The sequence below is a fragment of the Rhizoctonia solani genome, chromosome 16 (assembly GCF_016906535.1).
Source record: "Rhizoctonia solani chromosome 16, complete sequence".
Classification (NCBI taxonomy): Eukaryota; Fungi; Basidiomycota; class Agaricomycetes; order Cantharellales; family Ceratobasidiaceae; genus Rhizoctonia; species Rhizoctonia solani.
In genome coordinates this window covers 1,428,579-1,455,667 of record NC_057385.1, presented here as the reverse complement: position 1 = coordinate 1,455,667, position 27,089 = coordinate 1,428,579, and the positions used below count along the sequence as shown (strand labels likewise).

The window sequence follows — 27,089 nt, the reverse complement described above, 5'->3', positions numbered from 1 at the left end:
TAATCGGCTCTGGGAACTAGTCAGAATTTTAAGCAAAGTAGTCCGGGGTGGTATTGTATTTCCGACCAAAAGCTTAATTTAACCACTCAATCCCTCCAAATCATTGGACATATTGGACGCATGCCGTGTATGAGACTAGCAAAACAAATCTACTGCGAATGGATGAATAACCGGGAGTGTATGGCTTCAGCTTAGTTTCTGGTAACCGCCATCATGCATATTAGCTAGTCACCATTTAATAGCAACCTTAGCGCGAAACTGAAAATCATCGGGACAAAATATTGGTTAGTGGAATACCCATATGCGGGCGACTAGGCGATATCGACTATGACTTTTTTAGGTATGGCTTCAACTAGTGTACCAAGTAGATATGCGCGCTTTCTACATATTTAAGTCCACCTACAGTCTGATACTAGCATCTCAACTTACCCTGCGCCATAAATACATCTCAATACTCCATAACTATCAGCCATGTCTCATTCGTCCCAGCTACCAGTAGTCAGTCGATAAATACAATGCTTTGGTAAATCGCTGACCACTTTCTGACTCCAGGGTACTCAAGTGTGGGCCAAAATGCCCAGTGCTCCCGAAGACGGCCATCTAGATACCACAGAAGTGCTCTCATGGGTTGTAGGACATGAGAGACGAGGCGGTACTGTGAGTTAATTGACACACTGGCAGGAGTCCGGTGGCTGATAGTCTCTTAGCTATACTATCATTGTAAAGCGCCAGAGTCTCGTGGGATATGGTCCTCATCTGATGATGAAGTCGTACGCGGAGTTACCACAGTCCGCTCATCGCATACACAAGGGGCTCAATTCGAGGTGATAGCTCATTGACTCTGATTATTTGTGTCCGTGTATCTCACCCATATTTGTGCCCAACAGCTTGAGCAGCCTGTACGAATTAAGAAGCGAGTCGAATGGAGGAGATCAGGGGCTAACGAGCACCAGAAGTCTGGTCGTATCTGCGCTGGGTGGTGCAAGCGCGTACAAGTAGGTTGAGATGTTCTGCAAATTTGAGCTACCCAATCTCATGCATATTTAAATAGGGACCCGATGGCTACTTCTTAGAGTATACATATTGGGTTGCATTCACTGGAAGCGACCAAGGACAGCCTCGAAACTGGTATCCGCAACAGGATTTGGAGGGCTGAAATCATGAGCTTAGTGACGTCGAGAGGCTTCTTTTTGTAATTTAGAGTCGATCTGCACCCAATAATTTTGATGTGTCACGTGACAAAAATCTCCCCATATGAGCAGCTGGACTGGCCTGAAAACCATCGGCTAACCATGTGAGTAGCTTTCGGACGTTATTGAAGCACCCACGCATCTGTACCTTGCAATAACAAGAAGCGTTTTTGGTTCAAACCAAGTAGATTTTGAGAGCCAAGGCAAACAAGTCCCGGTGGTTACAAGCGATAGTGAGTGTTTACCAGCAATATATTTTGCCGTTTTTACGCGGGAGTGAGGTTGAAAAGGAGGCTCTATTGTAGTTCCCGATTCCTAATATGCAGAACACGACCGTTTGTGCTACTCGGGCGCTTCGCTCAACATTGGACACAAAAAATTTGATCGGAAACCGCTGGATCCCGTCTGTTAACCTCAGTTCATCTGTCTTGAACCCAGCTCCAGCTAACCATGATGAGATACCTTCTCTGTCCTTTCGGCTGTCTCAGAGGTTAACCTCCCAGCAAAATGGGACTCGAACGTTGAGTAGTCGTGTGAAGAGGCGTACAAGGAAGATGGATGATGTAAAGGGGAAATTGCGTCCCGTGCTCAATAAAAAAGGCTCTTCCGTAGCGCAGCCTCAATGGACTGCGGTTGGTGCTGCATTGACCACGTTGGAACAGTCCATTGCCAAAACCAACCTGTTGCTTCATTCTCTAGCTAGTAGTGAAGCATGGGCTCGAAGAACACGATCCAATAGGCCCACTTGGGGACAGAAACAAGCTCTTGATCCTACCAAAACTCAGTCTACACCAGCTGAAGCGGCCAAAGCACTCACCACTCTCCTACAGGAGCTCGGAGAAAAGCAAGCTGCCGCCGCAAGCCTACTTTCTCGCCTCAATAGATCTTCTCGCCCTACTTCAACAAGATCACAAAAAGAAGGCGATTCTTTTAAAGACGTATTTGATGCTGGTATTCAAGGCGTGCTCCAAGATAAAGGATCAATTAGGGAAGATAGTTTTGAGACCGGTTGGGGTAATAATGGTGAGTTAGACTATTTTGCTCGTCAAGATCTACTATGAAACCTTTACCAGAGCTTACAATACAACCAACACAGCAAATGGATAGCTCTGCGTCATTGGATACATCAAACATGCTGCCTTCGGCTGAAGAACCCCAGCGATCTACATTAGAATCACCGATCAAAACTGCATCAGGGAAATTGGAGTTGAGTGAAATTTCTCTCGATTGTAAGAAATTCCAGCGCTTTCGAGTCCCCATATTTTAACTGAATCACACATATAGCTATTGCGCGAGATCCACAGTATCTTGTAGCTGTACCTACTCTCAAGCATGGGCTTGATCGTGTGCTTTTCAAGTCAGTGTTTCTGCGTACAAAATAATGATTCGACTTACATGTTATCATTTTGCAATAACAGTCCAGGTGTTCATTGGTTGCAAGATCCGCATTCGCGTGTATACAACTTCCCGCCAGAGCTACAGACGATGCCGGCCTTCACTTCCTTCGCGTACGACCGTATCAATACATTTGTCACGAGCTCTAAAGATACGGTTCGTCATAGCGCCACGTTAAATACGCTGCCTCCATTTACCAGACCTTTACTTGACTAGGAACTTACAGACTTGGCAAAACGACACAACAAAAAATATGTTGGCTCCACATCATCGGTGTCAATGATTTTAGCGCATATTTATTTCCTCGTTGTAACTGGCGAGGTATTAACCTGGACGTCCTAAGCGGAGCTTTTATTCACATGGTATTACTCATGGTATCACCTCACGCATCTGCTTGATCTAATACTGTATTGTGTTTAGCCAAGGGACTTTTCTGCGGGACAAAAAATGCCTTACACTTTTTTCATGCGGCAAAACGATGGGGTTGTTGCGTTCGACTCCGGCTCGCAATCAGAAGACCCTCTCGACCAAAATATTTTGTCTTACATAGTCAGTCATATCCTTACGAATTATCATATAAAGAGTACTGATACTTTGCCGTTTCATTCAGGGAGTTATGCTCGAGAAGCTTCTTACCCTACCAAGCGATGGTTTTGCGGCATTATTGCGGCATTCACCGAAGGAACTCACAGAGAGTATAAGTGTACCAAAACGAGAGGCATATCGGTATTCAATGGTGTGTAGAGTTTATTGCATATCGATCCGTCGCTTACTGTGTTCGGAAGTCCAAATCGATGGTTCTGCGCTCTCAACTTGATTGTTCAGATAGTCGACTGCCAGGTACAGGTGTTTTCGACCTCAAGACCCGAGCAGCTATCTCAGTAAGGAGAGACGTATGGAACATTGAGGTGAGTAGTTCCAAAAGGGGCACATCCTATTATGACTTCTAAATCGGATCTCTTGGGAAGATTGGTTCTGGATATCAAATTCGTTCTACAACTGGTCCTCTGGAGAGCTTCGAACGGGAGTATTATGACTTGTGCCGCTCGGCATTTTTGAAATACTCGTAAGTTTGCCATATGCTTGAGTGGCTGAAATCTATTATAACGGATACTATAGTTTCCAAGCAAGAATTGGAGCAATGGATGGGGTCTTCGTAGCGTACCATAATACGTCGCGCATGTTCGGATTCCAGTATATTCCCCTTCAAGAAATGGACCAACGTCTATTTGGAAGTCACGAAGGAGGCGAGCGGGTATTCAAAGCCTGTTTGGGACTGTTGGAAATTATCGCAGATAACGTGATCTCAAAGTTCCCAGGACAGGTAGTGATATTGAGTATCATTATTCACATGGGACGAGCATTCACATAAATGAACAGGACATCAAGGCCATGATCTGCACCGCCGAATCAAAAGATCCCGAGCTTAGCATTTGGGTTGAACCGGCTAATTGGGAAGATTCCAGTACTACTCCGGTACACGAAGTTCGACTGAAAGTGTCACATCAAATAAAGGGGGAGAATGTAGCTCCCGGGGAACAGGTATTATTTGAACGTGAAGATTGTATGCCCCTCTCAGAACCTCCACCGCACATATGGTGATTGATCACCTACATTTCAGGGACGATTGGCTATAACATTGTGAACATTCCTCCTAGCCTTGAAACGCGCGCTAGGCGGGACAAGGCTTTTGCCAGGCAACAAGCTATCAGAGTATCGTGTCTTCCTGAAGGAACAACAATCGAGGAATTCTCGAATAGGATGAAAGATGGAATCCTGGAGGGCTACGCTCCACGGACGGAGGATGCAGAGTTGAACTCGACCGGCACGGTTTCGGTCGAAACGGACAGCCTTTCCCCGCCCCTTCATGAATGGAACAAACGTTTCCGTACTCAGGCTACCCCATTGGTGCATAACCTCCGAGTACTTTCGAGGAAAGGTCTAGAAGATCTCGAAAAGTGGACTCAGGAAGGGTCACCAAAAGTAGTCTACAGACCCCGAGACTGAATGAGAATATAGTGGAGTTCTCTGCAAGCAATCTACCTAACACACAGTTATTCAGAGCATCTGATCTCCACCCTTTTGTGCCTTGTATCCCTACTCATAATACATTCTTAGAAAATTTAGTTGAATGCGCCTGCCACCGATGTACAGAGAAACTTACCATGAAAATTGCTCAGGCCAAGTTTCCACTGCGCTAGTTTACCTATGCTAATTGCCGCCAGGACCCGAAGGGCGAACTCTGGCGATTGGCGGGTCGACGTAGGGGCTGTGTCTATTTCTAACGGAGCGGGAGTAATAGCGAGGGATATCTATTTGGGTAACGTTGGTATACATTATACAGGTAGCCAGCTAGTAGAGTGTCACCCGATCTTCAGCCTCTTTCATCTTGATTAACAGGGTCTTCAACCATCGGTCCACAAGTTGCGAGTCGCCTGTAACGCTAGCAATGCATTTTTCGCATCCACATGTCGTGAATTTGGCAACATTGAGAACGACTTCAAGATCAAAGAGCCCCATACGATCAGCTTGGATCAGACTGGTACGCTGCAGTACCATCGCACATCGCTCGATATATGATGCTTGCCAGGCAGGGCGACCATAGAAATGGCGGGTCGAACAACCTAGCAGGCGGCATTATCTCTTTCGCCAACGGAGGCAATAAGTAATATAATTAAACCAACCTTCGCAATTGATCGGTTTGGGTGTTGCTAGCAACACGTTAATTACCGCATCTACCCGGCTCCGTTGAAATCTGAACAGTGTAAAGGCATCATGAGTACCAAGCCTAATGTCCCTGTCGCCGTCCAGATCTTTCTCCGCAAAATCGAGAGAGAATGTTTCTTTGGCAGCCTTGAGTGCTTCTTCTTGTAAACCTAGCCGACAGGCTACCGCATAAGCCTTGATGGGCGATGCGCCAAGTATAGTGGGGCTGACCAGCTTAGCACGAAGGTCATCCGTGACAAAGCTGACGTCATATTTATCGGCCGCCAGCAAAACGGTTTGAATATCGCTGAGCGAGTGAGTGTAGGATGCGCCATAGGATAGATATATTGAAGGAGAAGGTTAAGCGTGCATGCCGTCTCTGAGACTGTCATAACACGCTCGCTGCTATTGGGACTTGTCGGTAAATCGAGCAAATCGCGGAAAACGCCCGATGTTTCGATGAGAAAGCGACTGAAAACGCGAAATTCTTGTCCATCTGAGGTTACCAGAACAAGATCAGCCTCGGGTGAGGTGAACTGGGGTAGTGGGGCAGCCGCGACATCTGACGATCCGTGCATTGTCTCAAGTGAGGCAGCGATGCGAGTTTGTACCAGAGAAGATATGGTCGCGTGCTAACCTGGAGGAGTGCCGAACGTTTTAGAGAAAGAAAAAAAGGCGGCAGGTCTCGAGAGCTGTAGAGGCTATTGAGGTTGTTGAGGTCGAGTGAAAGAGCGGCCGCTGCGATATGGGGCGGTTTTGTAGAGCTGATATTGGTTCTGGGCCCTCAGTAGCGCAAACGTCGGAGCGAACAAGGAAGGAGCCGGAGTACAACTAAGCGAATTGTTGTGATATGCCATGGACGGAGCTGGCACCGCTGAGAAAGACTTGTATCCCACGTTCAGCGGCCTTTCATTGGACGATATCCTACTAAGCGTGTCATGCCTCGACTAGATAATACGTACGCACATCGAATGCCCCCTGGAACCCGATAGGATCGGCCGCGTGTCATGATAGGCGAATTGAGAATTGAGAACATTCAAAATCGACAAATCTATCATAATTGTACTCAATATTAGTATATTCTATGAGTTCGAATTGGTTTGCACAGAGATATCGATGTTCATGATATTTACTGTAAAAGGGGCGAGGATCTTTGTCAGTTTGAGTCTCAGTGGAGCGATCAGTACAGAATTGTTAGTGTACATGTGTCGTAGAATAGGTAGAAAACGCATGGTATTTCTGATATCCAGCTTCTCAGACTTCAGTCTACAGAAACGTGCTGTGGTATCAAAGTGGTGTCAATGATGGCAGCGAAGCTTGTCGATCATCCACAAAAAGGGCACCCGATCAAGTTGCTGACTCATGCACAGTTAGGGAGCAGCTGTAGCTGATGTAATATAGTGATCATGACTAATGCAAATCATCAAGTTTTAACTTTGCTTGAACCACAACAAACGTTCACAAAGCTCAATTTTAATCGTGTCAAGAGTAGCGTCGCAAGATGCGTACAGTGGGTAAGTTGAATAGTATTTGTGATGGATCAATTTATTAAAGGCCATAGATGCGGTTATGGGAGCATATGATCCCCTAAAATTTGACCTAGTTGGTCAATCACAAGCACTTTTGCATAAAATCGAGCGTCACACACAAACCATTCCTGCTAGGGCGTACCTAGAATCCGCACTAAAAGAGTCGCCCCAATTGAATGTATCCAAAGTTCTGAGCGCGATCTCCCGGCTCATGTCTATTCCTGCCTTGACGGTCTTAGTCGCCGATAATTTCCTCCCTCTCCTGATGGATCTTTGCGCGCGGTGGCTAGATGATGATGACGTTGATGAAGTCGATCGGCTTGTGGCCTTGTGTTTACTCGTAGAGCCCTACGAAGAAATTTTCCCGTGAGTAGGCTATGTCTATTGTCAGGGGTGTCTAATTTTTTTTGTATTGGTACCCAGTATCCTGGCAGCGTACTTACGTCGCACCTCCCTCTCTCATGGTCCTCTCCGATTCCTCATTGAGCCTGATCTAGTGATGTCCGAAGTCCCCGCTCTACACCTCCAACGAATCCTAATTGCCTATTATCGCCTGCTCGGCGCAGATCCAAGTACACCAGCTCGTTTGGGCTGGTCTGCTGCGCTTCTTCAAGTCCTATTCCGACCAGTGCTCGGAGAATCATCTCCTCATCCCAACCATGCTGTACGGTGGCTTGCCCTCCGTTGCTTTGGTCTCCAAACCCATCTGAGCGAAATCACAAGGACACAGCTGGAGACCGAATTCGTTAATGTACACGATGCCGAGCTCATAGAACTACATGTCGGGTGTGAATTGGATACAGCTCCTAACCTAAAGGAAATTATTATGGACGCTCGCGTCTTTCCCCTGGCCGAAATTAGAAGAATACAAACGAAACGAGAACAGCTAGCCCAACAACCTATTCATTCATTCTTCCCCTCACATGTAACGGTCGCGCAAATCATCGAGTCCGACCTCAGTCGTTGGATCGTTAACGTTTCTAATGTGTTACTTTTTTCTGGTTCTCCCCCTAATGGTTGCGGGCCATTGACGCCCTATGTTGCCACCCCTACTACGACCGGTACCCTTCGCTCACTAGCCCTTCATGTTAGCCAGCGGCTTCCAACCCTTCTTTCGGCGACTTCCGCTTCCGGCAAAATGACTCTTCTTCGCGAACTGGCCAGGCGGATCCATCCCCAAGGGGAACAGGGCTTAGTAGTTTTACAACTTGCTGATACTTCTTTAGATGCAAAATCGTTGATAGGATCTTATGTTTCCGCATCTGCAACCCAAGATCTACAGGGAGTTTTGAATGGCAAGATGGTGCCATCCCACGCGCTCTGCGATCCGGGAAATGGCTAGTACTCGCAGACGTGGATCGTGCAAGTACTGAAGTTCTTGCCACTTTCCTTCCTCTTGTCGAGAATATGCGTCCCGGAAAATTCATTGGAGAGCTACCCTCTCTTGATTTGGGAGGTGGGCGTGGGCGCATCCAGGGAGCACCTAGCTTCATGTTGTTCGGAATGCGATCTGTGGGTAAGATCATCAACGACAAGGCCCATGTATATGCTCCACCAACATTCTTTGGACATAAGCATTGGTTCGAGGTCCAGTTTCTTCCGCCTTCCGTTGAGGAACTAGTATCAATTGTCCAAAAACGCTTTTCCGGCTTCGAGGATAACGTATCGTTCGCCATCGTTACTTTTTGGCAACAAATGAAGGATACCGCTCAAACCCTTACAAAGGCTAGGGATGTTGGCATGCGTGATCTAGAAAAGTTTTGTGCGCGACTGGAGCAATTATCGCTACCTAATACATCGTCATCAACGCGGGGTTCCTCGCTCTCTCGACTGTTTCCCAATCATGTTATACGGGAGGACATTCTCTTGGAAGCCCGGGATGTCTTTTTTGCTGCGTACGAGCTTGGGACACAACATTTTAACTTGCTCGCCCACCGTGCTACAGCTCTACTCGATTTGGATGATGAGCGCGCTAGCTGGGTTTTATCCAAACGCACTCCTCAACACTCCATGCGCAAGACTGGTGACGTTATTATAGGTCGTTCCCAACTTCAAAAAAATGCTTCAGCAAGTATTTCCGACTTGGGCGTTTCGAAAAACTTTGCATTACACCGACCTGCCCTGACTCTCCTCGAAAGCATTGCTACGTCCGTCAAAACTCGTGAATCAATTCTGCTTGTAGGAGAGACGGGAACCGGAAAAACGACCTCAGTTCAGCATGCCGCGCAACTCACCCATACACCACTTGTGGTACTAAATTTATCTAATCAGAGCGAAGCATCCGACCTTCTCGGCGGGTTTCGGCCTATAGATGCGCGTGTGCCTGCTGGGAAACTCCAAGAGATGTTTACCGAGCTGTTCGGTGAAACTTTTAGTCGCAAGAAAAACAAGCCTTTCGAGGACGCTGTACGGTCGGCCTACGTCGGAGGTAAGTGGGCCCGGGTAGTGAAAATGTGGAGGAAGCTGGGAAAATGGCTGGTGTCGACAACGCCCGAGACCAAGCCGAAAGGTGAGTAGATCAAAGCGCATACATCCTACTATGTAGTAAGTTAACTTGGCTACAGTCGGGTGGAAGAGGCCTCGCATGGGGAGCAATCCGAAGGACCCAGGAAACGGAGAAAGCTGAATTCAGAGTGGGAGAATTTTATGCGAGAAGTGGACGAATTCGATGCTGCCCATGTCAAGGGGCAATCAAAATTCGTTTTCTCATTCGTAGAAGGACCTCTTGTCACAGCGCTAAGAAACGGTCATTGGTAAGTATCCTAGTGCGACATTAATCATATCCCTGACGCTTGTCGCGACCAGGATTCTGTTGGACGAAGTTAACTTGGCAAGCTCTGAAACTCTTGAGTGCATTTCTAGCATCCTCCAGGGTCCCCATGGATCAGTCACACTAACCGAAGCTGGTCAATTGGATCCCGTTCCAAGGCATCCAGGATTCCGTCTTTTTGCCTGCATGAACCCAGCCACTGATGCTGGAAAGAAGGACCTTCCACCAAATATCCGTTCTCGATTCACTGAATTCTACGTCCCTCCCCCCGATGCTGATGAGGAAGCTCTACGAAGTATGGTTCAACAATATATCGGCCACTGCTCACTCGGAGATAAGGTTGCTATTACTGACGTTGCAGACTTCTACATTACTGCCAAGCGCCTCACCGCGACACGACAGCTTGCCGATGGACAAAATCACGTCCCGCATTTCAGCATGCGCACTTTAGCCCGCGCGTTGACCTTTGCTTCTGACTTGACTCCTATCATGAAGCTTCGTCGAGCACTCTGGGAGGGTATAGCAATGGCATTTACCATGACATTAGATACCAAGAGTGCCGAGGTGCTGCGTTCTGCGGCCGAAAAACATATACTTGGTGGTATCAAAAACCTGCCAGCACTCCTCAACCAGAACGTTCCTTCCCCCGATAACGAGGCACAGGAGAATTACATTCAACTTGGTCCTTTTTGGCTATTGCGTGGGCCCGAACCTGTAAAATCGGTGGACGAATATATCCTAACACCATCTGTTCAAAAAAAGCTCATTGACTTGGCTCGTATTGTTACAACCCGCCGTTTCCCTGTCCTGATCGAAGGACCAACCTCAAGTGGCAAAACGAGTTCCGTTGAATATCTCGCCAAACAGACTGGGCACCGGTTTGTACGAATCAACAATCACGAACACACCGACCTCCAAGAATATCTTGGTTCATATATGACTGATCCTGCTACCGGTAAACTCAAATTCCAAGACGGGGTCCTCGTTAGGGCATTGCGGGCTGGCGATTGGATTGTACTCGACGAGCTTAATTTGGCACCAACTGACGTTCTTGAAGCCCTCAATCGACTACTCGATGACAACCGCGAGTTGGTGGTACCGGAAACCAATGAAATCATTCGACCCCACCCGAACTTCATGCTCTTTGCTACTCAAAATCCGCCCGGCTTATATGCAGGTCGCAAGGTTCTCTCCCGTGCTTTCCGAAATAGATTCCTCGAGGTTCATTTCGACGATGTTCCTCAAGATGAACTCGAAACAATTCTGTGTCAGCGTTGCGGAATCGCGCAGTCTCATGGTCGAAAGATTGTTGCCGTCTTCCAGGAGCTCCAAAAGCGCCGACAAGTCGAGCGGGTCTTTGAAACCAAGAATAGCTTTGCTACTCTACGTGACCTGTTCCGCTGGGCAAATCGACACTCTGAAGGATACACCGAAAATGCTACGGGTGGGAATTACCAACACATTGCCGAACAAGGGTATATGCTTCTGGCAGAGCGCGCTCGTAGAGCGGATGATCGTGCGGTGGTCAAGGCCGTTATTGAGGACATCATGAAGGTCAAGATTGATGAACATGCACTGTACGATTTGACAAGCAAAGGGTCTCAAGAACGGATTGGCATCCCAGTCCCTACGAGGTCGAATATTATTTGGACTGGTGCTATGAGCAGACTTTTTACACTGGTAGCCGCCGCCCTCCGATACAACGAACCCGTCCTTCTCATCGGAGAAACTGGCTCAGGAAAAACTTCCGTCTGCGAATTGCTTGCGCTGGCTATGGACCGATCGTTATACAGCCTGAGCTGCCATCAAAACACCGAGACAGCAGACCTTCTAGGTAGCCAGCGGCCTCTTCGGAACAGACAGGTTCTACGGGATACAGCCATTCTCGAAGCCACACAGCTCCTACATAGCATAGGCTTTATCACAGAGAAGACAGTTCCCAGCGAGCTCAATCACACTATCCGCCTGGTGGAATCTGCACTGAAATCGTGTCCGGTTGAGCAGGCTACTGGACTAAGAGAAGCTCTTTCTGCTTTGAATCGATCGACTTCCCTTTTCGAATGGCACGATGGCCCACTTATCCAAGCCATGCGCGAAGGCGGACTCTTTTTACTGGACGAAATTTCCCTGGCCGATGACTCTGTATTGGAGCGCTTGAACAGTGTTCTGGAGCCGTCACGACAACTGGTGCTCGCCGAGAAGGGCGGCGATGACTTTTCGCTGCTAACTATCACGGCCAAAGCCGAGTTCCAGTTGGTCGCAACTATGAATCCAGGAGGCGATTATGGAAAGAAGGAACTATCACCAGCATTGCGCAACCGGTTCACGGAAATATGGGTGCCTCACGTCGACCAGCGCGCTGATCTATTTGACATTATCCAGCATAGTTGGAAAGATGGGCGTTTGCATGCATATACCTCGAAGCTTCTCGATTTTGCCGAGTATACAGGAACCATACTAAAAGACAGGAGCGTTGTGGGTCTACGAGATCTATTGGTAAGTGATCAAAGGCAAAATAATCCCAGCGCTCAATTTATCTACCTCTACCAGGCATGGGTTTCATTCTCGAATTTCTGTACGACTTCAACCACGCTTTCCCTTGATGTTATCTTTGTGAGTAGGCTTCCCGATGTCTCACTTTCACTTTATAATTGGCCCTCCTTGTTAGCACCATTCTGCCCGATTGACAATCCTCGACGGGATCCCTACCTTGAGCTCAGTTGCATCGCTTCCATTGTCCGAAATATCTCGCTTACGATTGGGCTTGGAAGAAAAACTCCACGAGCTTGTTCCCCTATCCTCCGGACATGTCAAGCTCGAAGAAACTTTAGATATCGGAGTCCGTAACAATCAATTTTGGGTCGGGTCCTTTTCAGTAGCTATTGGCAACCTTGAACCCATCAAAAGCAACTTGAGTCTACACGCCCCCACCACTCTTATGAATGCCTCTCGTGTTGTTCGGGCCCTTCAAATCCCAAAACCACTTCTGCTCGAGGGGAGCCCTGGTGTCGGAAAGACTAGTCTGATTCTTGCACTGGCAGCGATGTCTGGGCATCCTTTGTGTCGTATTAATCTCTCAGACCAAACGGATCTCATAGACCTATTTGGGTCTGATATGCCCATAGAAGGGGGGAATCCCGGAGAATTCGCTTGGAGGGATGCTGCTTTCCTGAGGGCTATGCAAAACGGGGATTGGGTACTTTTGGATGAAATGAACTTAGCGCCGCAAGCAGTCCTTGAAGGGCTCAACGCGGTCCTGGACCACCGCGGTACCGTATTCATCCCAGAGCTAGGCCGGGAGTTTACGAAGCACCCCAATTTTCGTGTGTTTGCCGCGCAGAACCCCCTTGGACAGGGCGGGGGCCGCAAAGGTTTACCCAAATCATTTGTCAATCGATTTACCAAGGTTTTCGTCGAAGCGCTATCGCGAGATGATCTTCAAGCTATATGCGGGTTGATAGACTCGGATCTAGGTAGCGGCCTTGCTGATATGTTGACATTCAACGAGCGTCTATGCGAGCAAGTAATTAATAACGGTCGTTTCGGACGTGAAGGCAGTCCTTGGGAATTCAATCTCCGAGATCTCATTCGATGGATATCCCTTTGGAAATCTCCCGGTCTACCCTTTACGGATTCACCGTACGAATATATAGAGGATGCTTACCTCGCTCGTTTCCGCTCATTTGATGATCGACAATATGGTCGCGCTCTCTACGATTCGGGTGACCCCGAAACGTTTACTACTCGCAGGCTAATATCCGTAGGATTGAATCAGGTACAATTCGGTCATACTCTAAGCTCTAGGAGCTCTGGACTCGTATTGCCTCCATCGTTGGCGCTGCTTCAAGACCAATCGTTGAACATGGAAGTCGCTTCGAAGTGCATTGACTCTGGTTGGCTCTTAATTTTGAATGGGCCAACACATTCGGGAAAGACCTCGCTGATCCGAGCGATTGCTTCGTTGCGTGGTGAAGACCTCAGGGAGTTCTGTATGAGCCCAGGGACCGATGCAACTGACCTTTTAGGTGGATTTGAGCACTCAAATAGGGAGCTCAGCCTGAGGAATCTACTCTCTCATATCAATACATTCCTGGAAATGGCCCTTGTGTTAACTGGATCACTGAATTCGAAGCTAACCAACCTATCTCAATCTCTTGCTACTGCTTTGGAGGCCTCTGGACCGGAGAAATCGGCGCACTCTGTAAGCCTACTAAAAGAAATTCGCCACCAACTCGTAGAACTTCATGGATCCACCTCAAGCAAAGTCGTAGACCGAATTGACAATTTCATCCTTCAAGATCCTTCTTCACCTGGACGCTTCGAGTGGATTGATGGTCCTTTAGTGAAGGCCATGAAGGAGGGCCAGTGGCTGGTACTTGACCACTGCAACTTGTGCAATCCCGCAGTTTTGGATCGGCTGAATTCATTATGTGAAACCGATGGTGTACTAGTTCTCAGCGAAAGGGGCACTATCGATGGAGAAATCCCCGTGATTGTGCCACATCCCAACTTCCGCCTTTTCATGTTACTCAATAGTCGCTACGGAGAGCTTTCTCGTGCTATGCGTAATCGAGGGATTGAAGTTACTATGGCTCCTGTGAAGAACCCAACAGATATAGCAAGAATTCGGCAGAGTGCACGTCTAATTTCATCCTTCGAAAGCAATCAAGATTCGTTGACCGAAGACACCGTTCTCATACAACTTATCCGGCGAGGATTGGCTCTGAGGGGTTCGGACCAGGTTGGGACCAAGAGGGTCCCCATCTGCCCAACCTCGTCCTCGCCGCAACCGATTCTCAAGCATTTCGTCTGGCCCCAATTCTTAGTGTCCTGGATGCCCCTCTTGGAATAAAAAAAGATACGAAGGAAGACATTGCTAAATTGTTGTTTATGGCCACGAGCGTGTCCAGGGACTCCTGGTACATCTTATCACACTATCTTAGCGCATTCGGGCATCGTAATATAGCACAGCTTTGGATCAATCTATCTGGGCATCACATCCTCGAAAATTCTGACAGCTTGGGCGCACGTGTCGGAACTGAGCGGGGCGTGTCATCTCCATTTCTCCTTTCCCAGGTTAGTACTAACAAATACATTTGTTTTATTACGACAGCCTTGTTAGCACCAATGTTTAATTGTACTGAGACTGTTCAATATATTTTATTAGCCCGTCCTACATCATTTGAACACAAATCTCGTGACACCATCTCTTGTCCCTGGGCTATACCATGAGTCAGTCATGCAAGAGCTTGGATGGGAGGCTGTTGTACAAGCCCAAACATTACCGCTAGTAAACCCCTTAACAAACGCTCCATCTAATGACTTGCTGTCGATCATGGACAAGTCCAGACTCGTCTGGGGAGGCTTAGGCGCGGTAGTCAATATCCCACATTACGTCCGCTCGATCGCTCCATTTTTATCCGCTCTGAACCACGCATGTCAATCCTCTCTGAACACGCCAGATGTCTTGGGTGAAACTGTAAGTAATTTTGGTTTTAATAGTAGCTTGGCCTAACGTCTACGCAGAGGGCCATCGGTTTAGCTCGAAAGCTGTGCGATTACAGCAAAGTTTTACAAGCTATAATAGATGCTCCATACGCCGATTTTGCTGCCATTCAAACTGTTGTTCAACTAGTTGGAGTTGCTTTGAGCGAGTTCAGTTCCTCATCGGTACACTTCCAGCAGGCCGTAGAAATAACGAACAAGTTAATGCAAGACGTGCGCTTGAAGTCGGGCCAGGGGATGCTTCAAATATGGTCAATTATGCAACAGCCTACGCCAACCCAATCCACCCAAGACCTCATCTCGAGAATAGCAATCGGCCCTGGCTCTTTATTTGGCGCAGGTAAATCTTTTAGATTAAACTTCGTCATCGATCAGTTGACCGACTGAATTAGATGGGCGTAGAGAAAGGCTCGAAATAATAGCTATGCTGTACATACAGGAATCATCCGAACTAATTGAGTGTGCTAATAAAATCCTAAAGGTATGTTGGGAGTACAGGTACAAATGAACTCGTATAACATCAAGAGCCTTTTTCTCTAGGTCGAGACTGAACGAGCTTCCACAATCGCTGACGATACTATGATGGGGTTCGACCACCAGGAAACCTGTATCGCAATGGCGGTGATTATGTCCCGGGCGTTCCGAGGTACTTCCACAGCCCAGGTATGTCAAATTTGGGAGTCAAGTAGCGGCACTAAAAGTATACAGATAAATGCGGTATTCTTCGATGCTGCATGCCGAGTTCCTAGCCTTGATTTACGGGCACTAGCGTTTCTACGACTTCTTCTCTGGGAAGTTGATCTACCCATAATGAAACCTTCCGATTCTTTATTGCTACCAGAAGTTTCATTGCGGTTATTGAATCGCCATAACCCGCACATGCTCTTCGCCATCCAGCTACAGTGGATGAGAGCGTGTTGGTCAGCGTCAGAAAGCCAGGTCAGATACTTTTATATATTCTTGATTCCTACAGCACACTGAACATTATATGAAGACCCCCACCCTGGGTCCTCAATCAATGCTAATGTCCGTTGAGTATCCTGCATGCCTTGCACGATGGTGGGTGAGAAAGATGTTTACTATCTAAAGTCAAATTAAGGCTCGTTCCGCAGCGACCCTTCCTCCATACGCCTCGGCTCATATGATCAATATCGAGAGCGCATTCAAACACAAGGACTCCGAATCAAAGCACAAGCATACCTACCGCCAAATGAGAGAATCTTATCACTTGCCACCATATGGGCCCACTCCGTTTCCTTGGTTTGCATACATTTTTCTCAATCTGAACGATATACTAACATGACGCACAGATTTTGGCATCTTTCAGCTCTCAGCTTACTGAAGGGGAACAACACCAGATTTCGCGGATTCAAGAAAATCTCCACCGTACTATAGATGAGCGATCTGCATGCCTTGCAATGACCGAGCTAGCATTATTCCTGTGCAAATGCTCTTGTTCGCTTTTAGCACAAATGGCTCAGAAGCATCTCTCCGATCTCAATAATTCACTCGATCTGGTAGCCTTTGATAGTATTTCTGCTACTAAGTTTATCGGAGAGGCTTGGATTCGGTGTGCATACATGCTCTTGGAGCTATACTTCCCTGATGTGGCTATGGACCCACTGGGTGGACAAGCTACCCACCGTCACCTCTGGGAGATCCGAACCGAGTGGTTGGAACTATATGAGCAGGCCCTAGAACTAGGCCGGCAGCTCGGGCTTGGAACAAATTATGATTCGGGACTTAGGCGTTTGTATGATTCAACATGCGAGGCACGAAAACAGTATGACCAACTCAAGCCTACCACGGTTCGCGGACCCGAGCACTTGCGACACCTCACTGAGATGTTTGCCGAAGCACACACATTTTTGGCACAAGCTATTGAAAGGCCTCGAATTTTCCAGCTTATTGAAAGCCTCAAATCTAGCTCAGCCAACAGCCAAACGCAAGAAGAGTTGGTGCAACAAACCGTGGCTAATTTCTTACAGCGACTTCGACAAAACTATCCCACTCTCTCCGATGTTGTCGCCCCACTTGAGTACGCACTACAGCAACTGAAGCTTGGTCTCCGACTATATGCGTCTTCAATCGCACAAACGGAAAGTAACCGATCGGACGTCTCTGCGATTACACAATCCTTGCTTCAACGTCCCTCGATCAGATCAGCTCACGCTATCCTTAAACTCGATGTGGCTACCGTTTCTCCTGTTGTTCCCCTTGCCGTTTCTAGTTCTGAGTGGATTATTGCCCAGATCTCGGCATTATTGCTCTCAAAATGTGTTCAAGAGATGCCCGTCTCGCCCTACGGCCGCTAACAAAACTCTACAATTCTTTCCTGGATCTCTGGTTATCTCAAAAGGCTCGGGAAGCTCGCGCAGAAGAAGATGCTAGGAGCTTATACAAGCCGAACAAGCTTGATAGTGCAGGAGAAAGCGAAGAAATAGAAATGGAGAGGGAATTCAACGAGCTGTTCCCATCGTTTGGTGATATTTTGGACGACACGACTCCCTCAGCTACACATACTGCTCGCGAAATTGTTCGCAGTATTATGTCTGTGACGACGAAGGACATCGAAGATATCTATCAACTCCATAATTCTTGGGCAATGCTGCAATCTGATTCACAACAGGCTTCTTTACATATCTACTCCACGTACTCGAGACTGGCCGATCGCCATCTAGCGAGAATTGTTCAAAATTATAGAGGCTCATTGGACACATCCGTCGATGCCGCAGGATTTTCGCGTCAGATGGAAATGCTCCGATCGTCGAGGAACCACCTAGAATCAAGCATGAGTGCAGATTTCAACTTTTACCAAGATTACAGTGCCCTAGAGATGAATAAAGCAGCTCGATTACTTGATGACTTCTGTGCACGTTTGGCTACTCTGATTGTCGAATGGCCGGATCAGATGGTCCTGCAGCACTTGCAGGAAAGGTGCCAAGCGATTCAGCAGCTACGACTCAACACGCCTCTTGCAAAGGTTCTCTCCGCCCTGGAACAACTCTTGCTCCATACGGCTGACTGGGAGACATACCCGAACAAAGATAACTCATTAAAGGGGCAACAGCAGCAGCTCACCGACCTTATTATCGACTGGCGACAAATCGAATTGAAGTCCTGGTCGACTCTCTTGGACAGGGAACTTCTTTCATCTGCGAACTCCGTATCTTCCTGGTGGCCCAGGCTGTATGAGTCTATAGTGGGCGTCATTGCATCGTTTGAAGGTGACCAGATAAAAGTGTCCAACCACTTGCAACAACTTGTCCCTCTCCTCGACTCTTACCTCGCACAAAGTCCACTGGGGCAGTTCGAATGCCGCTTGACTCTGCTTCGATCATTCGCTGAGCTAACAAAGCAACTTTCGGAAGACTCCATTTCACTTGAGTCGTTCTCGAAAGTTTCGGATGTTGTGAAGAGCTTATGTGTCCAGTATCTCGCATTACTTCCACTTGTTCGTGAATCTTTGAAGAAACAAAGGGCTACCCTTGACAAGGACATTAAAGATTTCATCAAGCTTGCAAGCTGGAAAGATACTAATGTCCACGCGTTGAAACAAAGCGCCCAAAAAACCCATCATGTCCTGTACAAGTGTATCCGAAAGTTCCGTGAAATTATCCGACAACCGGTCTCCGATCTCGTTTCATCCGCAGAGCCAAATGATCTCTCAGCCTCTGGTAACAACACCGTCGGTAGCCACTTCCCTGAGTTAGAGGTCCTACCTATTACTCAACTTGCAACCGAACCATCCAGCTCGCTTCAAAACATCAACCTTCTGCTCGCACTCGAAAAATACCAAGGATATGCCGGGGGCTTAGGGAAACAGCTTGTATTCAACAAAGCAACGGAACTCATTCATGACTTGACTACTCGTATCATCTCTGGGGCCAAGGAACTGGCTGATGTACCAGTACCAGAGTCAGGAGCACGGGCGCGACATATCAAGGCATTGGTTTCGCGGAAACGGCGCGCTTGGAGCGAACTCCTTAAAGAACTCAAGAGACTTGGCCTATCAGGTGCCATCACTACTGATACGTTCATACAACATGAAGATCGTGCATTCCTTCTCTCACTCTACGTCAACCCAGATCACGGGCACTTTTTTTCGGAGGCTATATCGAAAAGTAATCTCCAATTTTCGAGACTATTGCAAACTCTGCCTGAGATGCGAGCCGCTCTCCCTCGCCACCACCCTGATGTTTCGACTCGGGATTTCCAGCGAGCCTGCAACTTAGTCGAGTCGTCGTTTTCACATGTAATCGAGGCACGAAAGATGTAAGTCTTGTAGCATAAACAACCCATCCAAACTAATCCTTTGGAATAGTCTGAAAACTTCACTGGTAGCGTATAGCCGGATTTGTGAACGATTAGAACGCATTGTAGGCATCCGCGCTTTGATAAACGGAGGCGATCCAGTAGCCAGTGTTGGCGAGCAGTCCCTTGGCTCGGTCCATTCGATCCAGGCAACAGTGGCTGAAATCCACGCATCTTTGGCCGAGCTGGTCAAAGATATTTCCCGATTCCACTCGGTAGCCGATACCTCAGATGTCCCTGTCACTATCAGAGAAGTCCTAGAAAACGCGACGACCGAATCGGCGGAGATTCTGACCTCAATAACAAGCCTCAAGAAGCGTGGTACGTTATTAGAGATCCCAATATGGACGCGTGGTAAGTTTTCGACATGAAAGGTTCACAAAATGCTTACCTCCAGCTATAGGAGAGGCAAAGGTCTTTGACAATGCGAGGGTCTTCATTTCGGATATCAAAGCGACGTTTGGCCGTATCAGCAACGATCCTTCCATTCCAGTACGATTGTTCCAACCTATATGCGATTGGCTAAAGTCACTAGAGGTCCCTGTGCCACTGGACTATCCTGAACCCAGGCCAGACGAAACACTGCCTTCCGTAGACGAAATTATTAGCAAACTTTTGACTGGAATGCAGACAATCGTTACGAGCCAAAACCTGACTATGGCGCTTCTAAACGAAGAAGAAATCCCAGACAAAGCTATTCGGATTGCTGTCGAACATACTCGGAAGATTACTTCGGTGCTCGGAATTCCTGACATCGAACAAGCATTTGGACTATTCGTGAGGAGAATAGCGTGTATGAACGGGGACCAAATAGCCTACTCTATCGATCGCCTTGCGCCCTTCCTCCAAGTCTACACGAACTTAGCTCGCAATGGCTTAGCTGAAACTCTCTCATGGCTCGGCTCAATCTCACGACTTACTATAACCTTGGCCTCTACAGTTCGAAATATCATGCAAAAGGGCTTTTGCAGACCTCCAGATATTGAGGATGAAGGCGACAACAGCAAAGGAGGCCAGGAGCTTACAGAAGGGACCGGTATGGGCGAAGGATCCGGCGCTGAGAACATTAGCAACCAGATCGGGGACGAGTCGCAAGTCGAAGGGCTGAAAGGCGAAAATGATTCTGGTGAAAAAGGAAGCAAGAACGGCGAGGATGGGGAAAACAAAGACGCAATTGAAATGAGCGAAGACTTCACAGGGGAGATGGAAGATGTCAGCAGCGATGATGAAGATGAAGACGACGGGTCCAAATCGGGAAGCGAGGGTGATCCTGAAGAGCGAATCCAAGAACTTGATTCCGCCAACTCCAACATTGTCGACGAAAAGCTATGGAACGACGAGACCGCTTCAGAGAAACCAGAGGGGCAAGATCAAGCGGGAGAAGATAAGACTGCACAATCCAACGAGCAATCGCAGACAGCCGCCAAGGAAGACAAGCCACAACAGTCGAAAGAAAGCTCTAGAGTCAATGAATCAGAACAGCCTACTGAGGACGACAAGGTGGAAGAGGAAGCCGAAGCGAAGGAATGGAAGAACAGACGGAGCAAGTCTCAGATGGAAGGAAAATGGATGATTTTGTCCCAGAAGCCAACACGCTTGATCTCCCCGACGACATCGACCTTGGACCGAGTGATGACAAAGAAGCTAATGACACCGAAGATGGAATTGGAGATGAAGACACCATAATGGGGGACGGTGAATCGGTGGATGAATCGGCCGATAACCATGACGAGAGCCATGAACCAGATCCAACTTCCCAGGCGACCACCGACGATGCGACTGAGGCAGATCCGAACTTCGAAGCAGACCAGACAATTCCGGGCGACAACAAAGAGAAAGGCGATGAGGAACGAGATCACAATCCGGGACGTCAAGACATCGAAGGAGGAGACAACCAAGATACCGATGCATCTGGGCTCGACAACCAGGTTAGCTCGGGTGCCGATCGAGGCAGGAGCAATGACGGGGCGGTCAGTGATCAGAACGAGTATGATCCAGGAGGGGAGCACACACCAGAAACCAAAACTGAGTGAGTTTTACGTCTATTTCTTAATAACGATACTAATGCTGTGCATTAGTACGGCTGTAGAAAACGATTCGACCGACCCAACTGCAGGAGGAAGTGACATTCAAACTCGGCCCCAAGGTACATCACAGCGACAAGAGAAACCTCCCAAACAAGAGCTACCAAACCCACTCAGGAGCCTTGGTGATGCATCGAAAGAAATCCAACGACGCGTCGACGAGATTCTTAATAGGCAAAATGCTCCGTCCATACAACCTGAACCTGTTCAAGACGCCGCCGAGGTGGAATACATGCAAAATGAGGATGACGATCAAGAAATGCAGGCTTTAGGACCCTCAAATGAGGTTGATGAGACCGCCAAACTACGAGACCTCCGAATTGATGAAGACACTCAGGGAGTACCCCAAGACGACCGTACCGTTGATGCAGACATAGAAATGGATCCCGTAGCTCCCAGCAACGTCAAACAAGAGCCAGCTGAACCTCGAAATCATTCCCTTGAGGCCGCACTTACCGCTGAGGAATTGAGCCACCCAATGCATGGTCCTATGGATAATCTGGCTACGAATTCCGAGACGAGCACCAAGCGAGAAGTCGAGCTTGAGGAAAACGTACCTCTTGATTCTGCCATGGTAGAGAGAACTATTGCCGAATGGCAAGCCAGTGGTAAAACCGTCAAAGATGCCGAAGAAATTTGGCGGCTGTACGAGAACCTTACGCAAGATTCATCCCATGCACTATGCGAGCAATTGCGGCTTATTTTAGCACCAACCCGTGCGACGCGATTGCGTGGGGACTTCAGAACGGGCAAACGATTGAATATGAAGAAACTCGTACCTTATGTTGCTTCAGACTTTACTCGGGACAAGATCTGGTTGCGTCGTACCCGTCCGGCTGCACGAGAGTACCAAGTATTACTCGCCGTCGATGATTCGCGCAGTATGGCCCGGGAGCCGCACACAATCCACTTGACACGCCAGGCTTTGGCCCTTGTCGCGCGGGCGCTTGAGAAGCTCGAAGTTGGTGAACTAGCCTTGGCCAGATTCGGTCGTGAAATGGAGGTGGTGCATGAGTTCGGTGCAGGCGTGCTTCAAGGTGGTGCTGCGCTCAACAAGTTCACATTTAACCAGCCCGCAACGGATGTGCTCCGGTTGGTCGAATCAAGTCTGGACGTGCTCCGCTCGGCCAGGGAAGGCAGCAACACTTCATCCTCCGCCGACCTGTGGCAGCTTGAAATCGTAATTTCCGACGGGATTTGCCAGGACCATGAGCGCTTGCGGACCGTTCTCCGACGAGCTGAAGAGGAGCGAGTAATGGTGGTCTTTGTGGTTGTCGATACTCCGGCTAGCAATGGGTCCCAGGAAAGTTCAATCGTATCGATGTTGCAGCCCACTATCAAGATGGTCAACGGTAAGATGGATATTCAAATGGAGCGTTATCTCGATTCGTTCCCGTTCCGGTACTTTGTGGTTCTCCGCGACGTCGACGCGCTGCCTTCCGTCTTGGCCGGAACACTCCGACAATTCTTTGAACGTATATCTGAGGATTAGGTGAGTTCAACCATGACAAATGATATGGACTTTTCGGCTAAAGTTTCAAGTTAGGATTTTGTAGTGTTCGTCCGCTATTGAATAGCTCAAAATGTCTTTGCTGTTTTGTTTCCGCTTCTAGCTTAAAATATCCCTATTTCCACATCACTTTGTCCAATAAATTTTTATCATATCATGACGCTAGAAATTCAGGGTGGCCAAATTGAAGGGGCCCCAAGCCAGCTAGAGCGAATAACGGCGGACACTGCCCGTATGTATGCGCATGATTGTATGCATTGTGACACATTGGATTACTCAGATCACCTACACGGCTAATTTAATTTGATACAACGATTTGCACAAGTTCTTATGTCATATCAGTATACACATAACTAAAACGAATATCATCCGTTGTATCTACAGTGTATCATCAACAAACAAGCTACGGCGCATATACATACACAGGTACGAACAAATACAACCGTCAACAACACAAAAAACACATCGTTAAAGTCGTAGGATTGGTCGTCACAATCAAGGTATGTGTAATAAGATATAAGGCGTATATGAATATAGTCATGTCAGGGAAAAGGAAGAAAGAAAGAAAGAAAAGCAAAATAATGCAACGTGAAAGTCATTAGGCCGTGAGTTGATTCGTTCATGGAAATTAAATGACCCTTGAGCTACGGTTTTTATACTTGGACGATCCAGTCGCACAGTTACACCCCTCCAGCAACTCCGATGTACGTATACGCTTTCCACCGTACATCATCCACACTCTCACGAAGCACCCTCACATGCTCCGCACTCACATATGGACACTCAACCAACTCCAGCATCAGAATCGGGGTCCCAGGTCCCGCCTTACCACTCTCCGAGTCCGAATCACTCCCATCGTCTTCTTCGGAGCAATTATTCCTCGACTCGATAAACTTGATCAGCGCCGCACCTCGGATTGTGCTTCGTACAATTCGCAATTCTTCAAGTTGGGGCATGTGGAACGAGAGGATGGTTAGGAGTCGGATGTCGGGGTCACCGGGGTGTCGAAGCGTATGGAACGAAGGTTGGGTGGAGAACGGGAATGTGGGTGAACGGAGAGGGGCGCGCGTATTTGTGCTTGCAACGTTTGTTTCGATCCCAAAGCCAGTAACGGCCACACTGCTCGCGTACGGCGCGAAACCAAGCGGCTTACGGAGGCTGGAAGAAGAGTTGCTCGGGCGGAGGTGGTTGGATTTAAGCTTCAGTTGGTCCAATTGAGGAGCTGTGGCTACACGGCTGAGTTGCGGTTGAACTGTATTGGGGATCGTAGGTAGGGCGGTGGTAGAAAGAAGGGGTGCACTGGTCGCACTGGGTAATAGAGGTTTGGTCGTGTTGAGACCATTAGTCTGTGTTCCATTGGTTTGCACTGTGCTAGTTGTACCACTGACATGAACTCCACCATTCACGTCATTGACTTGACTTGCACCACCTGGTAGCCCCCGAATCTGGGCGGCTGGAGTTGCAAACGCCATCGGCGTACTCGACCCAGATCCGCCTCCCGTCCCAACAGTCCCTGCAGTACTACTTCCCCCACCTAGGTTCTTGTCACTTCCGGCATTAGTACGAGCCTTATCTGCCTCTCGCGACTTTCCAGCAGAATCAGCCCGAGTCTTCCCAACATCCTCTCGAGCTTTCCCCAGTACGTCCTCTCTCAGCTTGGCAAGGATATCATCCCTCAGTTTCCCGGGCCGGCCCTTGTTCCCCAATGAGCTCCTCCTCCGCTCCCCGACAGCTTCGGTCGCGTTTAGATTGACCACCGCGTCGGTATCCGAAATCTCAGATCCCGTCTCGTTGCCCTCTCCTTCATCCGCCTGCTCGTCCTCTAGGTGATTCGCGTCTTCGGAAGAAGCGATACTAGCCAGAGTCGTGTCCCCAGACGTGCTATGTACGGATCCGGACAGTGCGCTGTGCGTGGACGAAGAAAGGTTCGGGTCGATTTCGGTATTGGAGACGTCGGGTTCCTGTTCGGGGACGGCGGTGCCCGTGGTGGTTGTGCCCCCCTCGGAAGAAAGAGGCGAATTCAACGTGTCGCCGTTTGAACCTGTTCCGTTTGAATCGAATCTCCCGCCCACGCCGTTGAAGCCCCCGCCGCATGCCCACTCGCGTAAAATGGCATAAACGCACCCGCACTCACGGGTGTGGTCAGCTCATGACTGGCCGTGTACGGGGTCCAGATCGGGAAGTTCGAATGTTGAGGAGCGGGGGTTGGGTATCCTGTTGTTGTAGCAGCCGGAAGGAACGTAGCAGAGCCGGGAGAGGGTGTTGGGAATCCAGTGGACGAGTACGGGTTTGAAAAATTGGCTGGCTGGGGCTGAGGAGGGGAGAGGGTGTTGGATTTGGGGCTTGAGTAGGTCGAGGGCTGTGCTTGTGGAACGGATGTGGGATTTTGCCCCGGTCCGGAGGTGGGAGACGTCTGGGACGGCGTAGGAGGTGGTGGGCCCCTTCTCGGTCTCTCTCCGTTAAATTCGTTTGTGCGAGGTCGTTCGCCTTTTTGCAAAATGGGCAACGAACACGCACGAATCTCGATGGTTCTGATTTGACATCCTTCTTCCCCACCCCTCTTCACTTCTTCCAATCTCTCTAAGCTAAGTTTGAGCCCGTTCACGCAGAGTTTGGATACCCCTTGGACGGGAGTGGAGAGTAATCGTGCCAAAGCCTCTGTTGCGCGTGAACCAGCCGCAAGAGAAAGTGTGGATGTGCTTGAAGTATACTGAGCAGAAAGCTTCTCGGTTGTTATTTCCTCTTCCTGAACCGTGTCTTGCTGCTTTCCGTCTCCTACTTGTTTCACCTCGATCACCTGCTGTTGTTTACTCTCAGAAATTGCTGGTCCAAGGGTGATGGTTTCGAGCGGGATCGCGCCACCTCTGAACATAGTCAACACTGCATAGTACGATTCGAGTTCGCCTGGGGGTCGAGGGCGCGAAAAGTCAGGCGCGCGAGGACGGTCGAATGAGATAGTTCGAAGCGGGCGGGAGGGCTCAAGGTCGAGGGTAAGGAGGGTGCCTGATGGGTGGGAGATGTGGAACAACAACCATGCTGCCTACAAATGTAAACAACATGAGCGTATTGGAACAAAGTGACTGTATGACACGTACTTGTACGGGATTTACACTCGCAACTTTCAACGTCTTTAGTTTGCTCAAATCTATGCGTTCCTGTTGCGGATCTCCTGGTTTGTATATCGGTACGGCGTTGCCAAACAACGAGAGGTCCGTCAGGTTGGGGCTCTCCTTGAGAAGAGCTGTGAGTGTTGATAGGGGTAATGGAGGCGCACCAGGGGGTGGTTTGAGCGACAGTGATAGTAGGTTGGTGGGCACGGGTGTGGGAGCCAGAAATGCATGGGTCAAACTGAGATGTTTGAGTCTCGATAATAAATTTGGCGGAAGTTCGAGGGGGTGGTCATCCGTGTATCGACCGGTGACGACTAGGCGCTCCAACTGGCTGGTTTTGCCTCCCGCGATGGATTTCAAAAATGCTTCAGTATGGACCGAGGCGGTCTGTATCCAGAGCTGCTTGACTCGGTTGACGTGTGGGGCCAAAGTTCGCGAGAGTGGAGCATCGCGTGCGTCTTCCACAACGGTGCATCAAACGAACTTCGAGCCCAAGTCTACGAGAGTAAGTCAATGCATGAGGTGCACTTGGATGCCTTAAATCTACACGCGTCCATAGTGCTGGATGGCCCAGAGCCAGCGTTCTCCAATGGCGATTCGTTCCGGCTATGGCGATCGATGTTGTGCTCGTGCTTGCATACATCGAGGAAGGATGGGCAGCATAAGTAAATATTTGTGTCAAAATATCGTCGGGAAGTCGTGATATCGGTGCTCGTGCGGACAAAACAGCCTGAACACGGACCAATTGGAGACAGAGAGCTGAAATAATTGCATCGAGGAGTGCATACTGGCTTCAAGGGAGTTGGGTGTATGCAAGAGTATCGTATCAAGCACGGCCTGGACCGCGTCGTGCTGCAGCATAACGCCGACAGAAGTAAGGAAAGAGTCAAGAGCGGATTATGTGAATGCCAATCGAACCTAGCTACCCTTGGAGCGCTGCACGTGCTCTGTGAATAACGACATTGGACCCTTTACC

At 48.7% G+C, this 27,089-nt stretch overlaps 5 protein-coding genes across 5 annotated transcripts; 3 read left to right on the top strand and 2 right to left on the bottom strand.

Moving 5' to 3' along the window:
* Positions 1-471: 471 nt before the first annotated feature.
* On the top strand, positions 472-1,156 carry RhiXN_01700 (uncharacterized protein; the record flags this gene model as incomplete). Its single annotated transcript, XM_043321519.1, has 5 exons — positions 472-498; positions 553-657; positions 708-824; positions 888-995; positions 1,052-1,156. 5 exons carry the CDS (start codon positions 472-474, stop codon positions 1,154-1,156), a joined length of 462 nt encoding a protein of 153 aa, XP_043187342.1.
* A 354-nt stretch (positions 1,157-1,510) lies between these two features.
* RhiXN_01699 (mRNA degradation protein) lies at positions 1,511-4,592 on the top strand (the record flags this gene model as incomplete). The annotated part of the gene is made up of 11 exons (XM_043321518.1): positions 1,511-2,213; positions 2,264-2,419; positions 2,475-2,547; positions 2,609-2,741; positions 3,006-3,134; positions 3,196-3,321; positions 3,371-3,493; positions 3,554-3,651; positions 3,705-3,909; positions 3,966-4,149; positions 4,207-4,592. 11 exons carry the CDS (start codon positions 1,511-1,513, stop codon positions 4,590-4,592), a joined length of 2,316 nt encoding a protein of 771 aa, XP_043187341.1.
* Positions 4,593-4,708: 116 nt separating this feature from the next.
* On the bottom strand, positions 4,709-5,869 carry RhiXN_01698 (The BTB (BR-C, ttk and bab)/POZ (Pox virus and Zinc finger) domain; the record flags this gene model as incomplete). The annotated part of the gene is made up of 5 exons (XM_043321517.1): positions 4,709-4,722; positions 4,750-4,897; positions 4,953-5,209; positions 5,270-5,517; positions 5,559-5,869. 5 exons carry the CDS (start codon positions 5,867-5,869, stop codon positions 4,709-4,711), a joined length of 978 nt encoding a protein of 325 aa, XP_043187340.1.
* A 923-nt stretch (positions 5,870-6,792) lies between these two features.
* Positions 6,793-22,985, top strand: RhiXN_01697 (AAA domain protein; the record flags this gene model as incomplete). Its single annotated transcript, XM_043321516.1, has 22 exons — positions 6,793-6,805; positions 6,853-7,186; positions 7,244-7,807; positions 8,047-9,333; positions 9,385-9,573; positions 9,626-12,086; positions 12,141-12,203; positions 12,259-14,366; positions 14,417-14,666; positions 14,758-15,069; positions 15,117-15,435; positions 15,488-15,576; positions 15,636-15,758; positions 15,804-16,034; positions 16,090-16,154; positions 16,208-16,355; positions 16,406-17,331; positions 17,382-19,370; positions 19,420-19,763; positions 19,813-20,909; positions 20,948-21,438; positions 21,488-22,985. The coding sequence occupies 22 exons, from the start codon at positions 6,793-6,795 to the stop codon at positions 22,983-22,985; spliced, it is 14,901 nt and encodes a 4,966-aa protein (XP_043187339.1).
* A 698-nt stretch (positions 22,986-23,683) lies between these two features.
* On the bottom strand, positions 23,684-26,974 carry RhiXN_01696 (uncharacterized protein; the record flags this gene model as incomplete). Its single annotated transcript, XM_043321515.1, has 5 exons — positions 23,684-25,102; positions 25,138-26,043; positions 26,099-26,571; positions 26,661-26,843; positions 26,902-26,974. 5 exons carry the CDS (start codon positions 26,972-26,974, stop codon positions 23,684-23,686), a joined length of 3,054 nt encoding a protein of 1,017 aa, XP_043187338.1.
* Between the last annotated feature and the right edge of the window lie 115 nt (positions 26,975-27,089).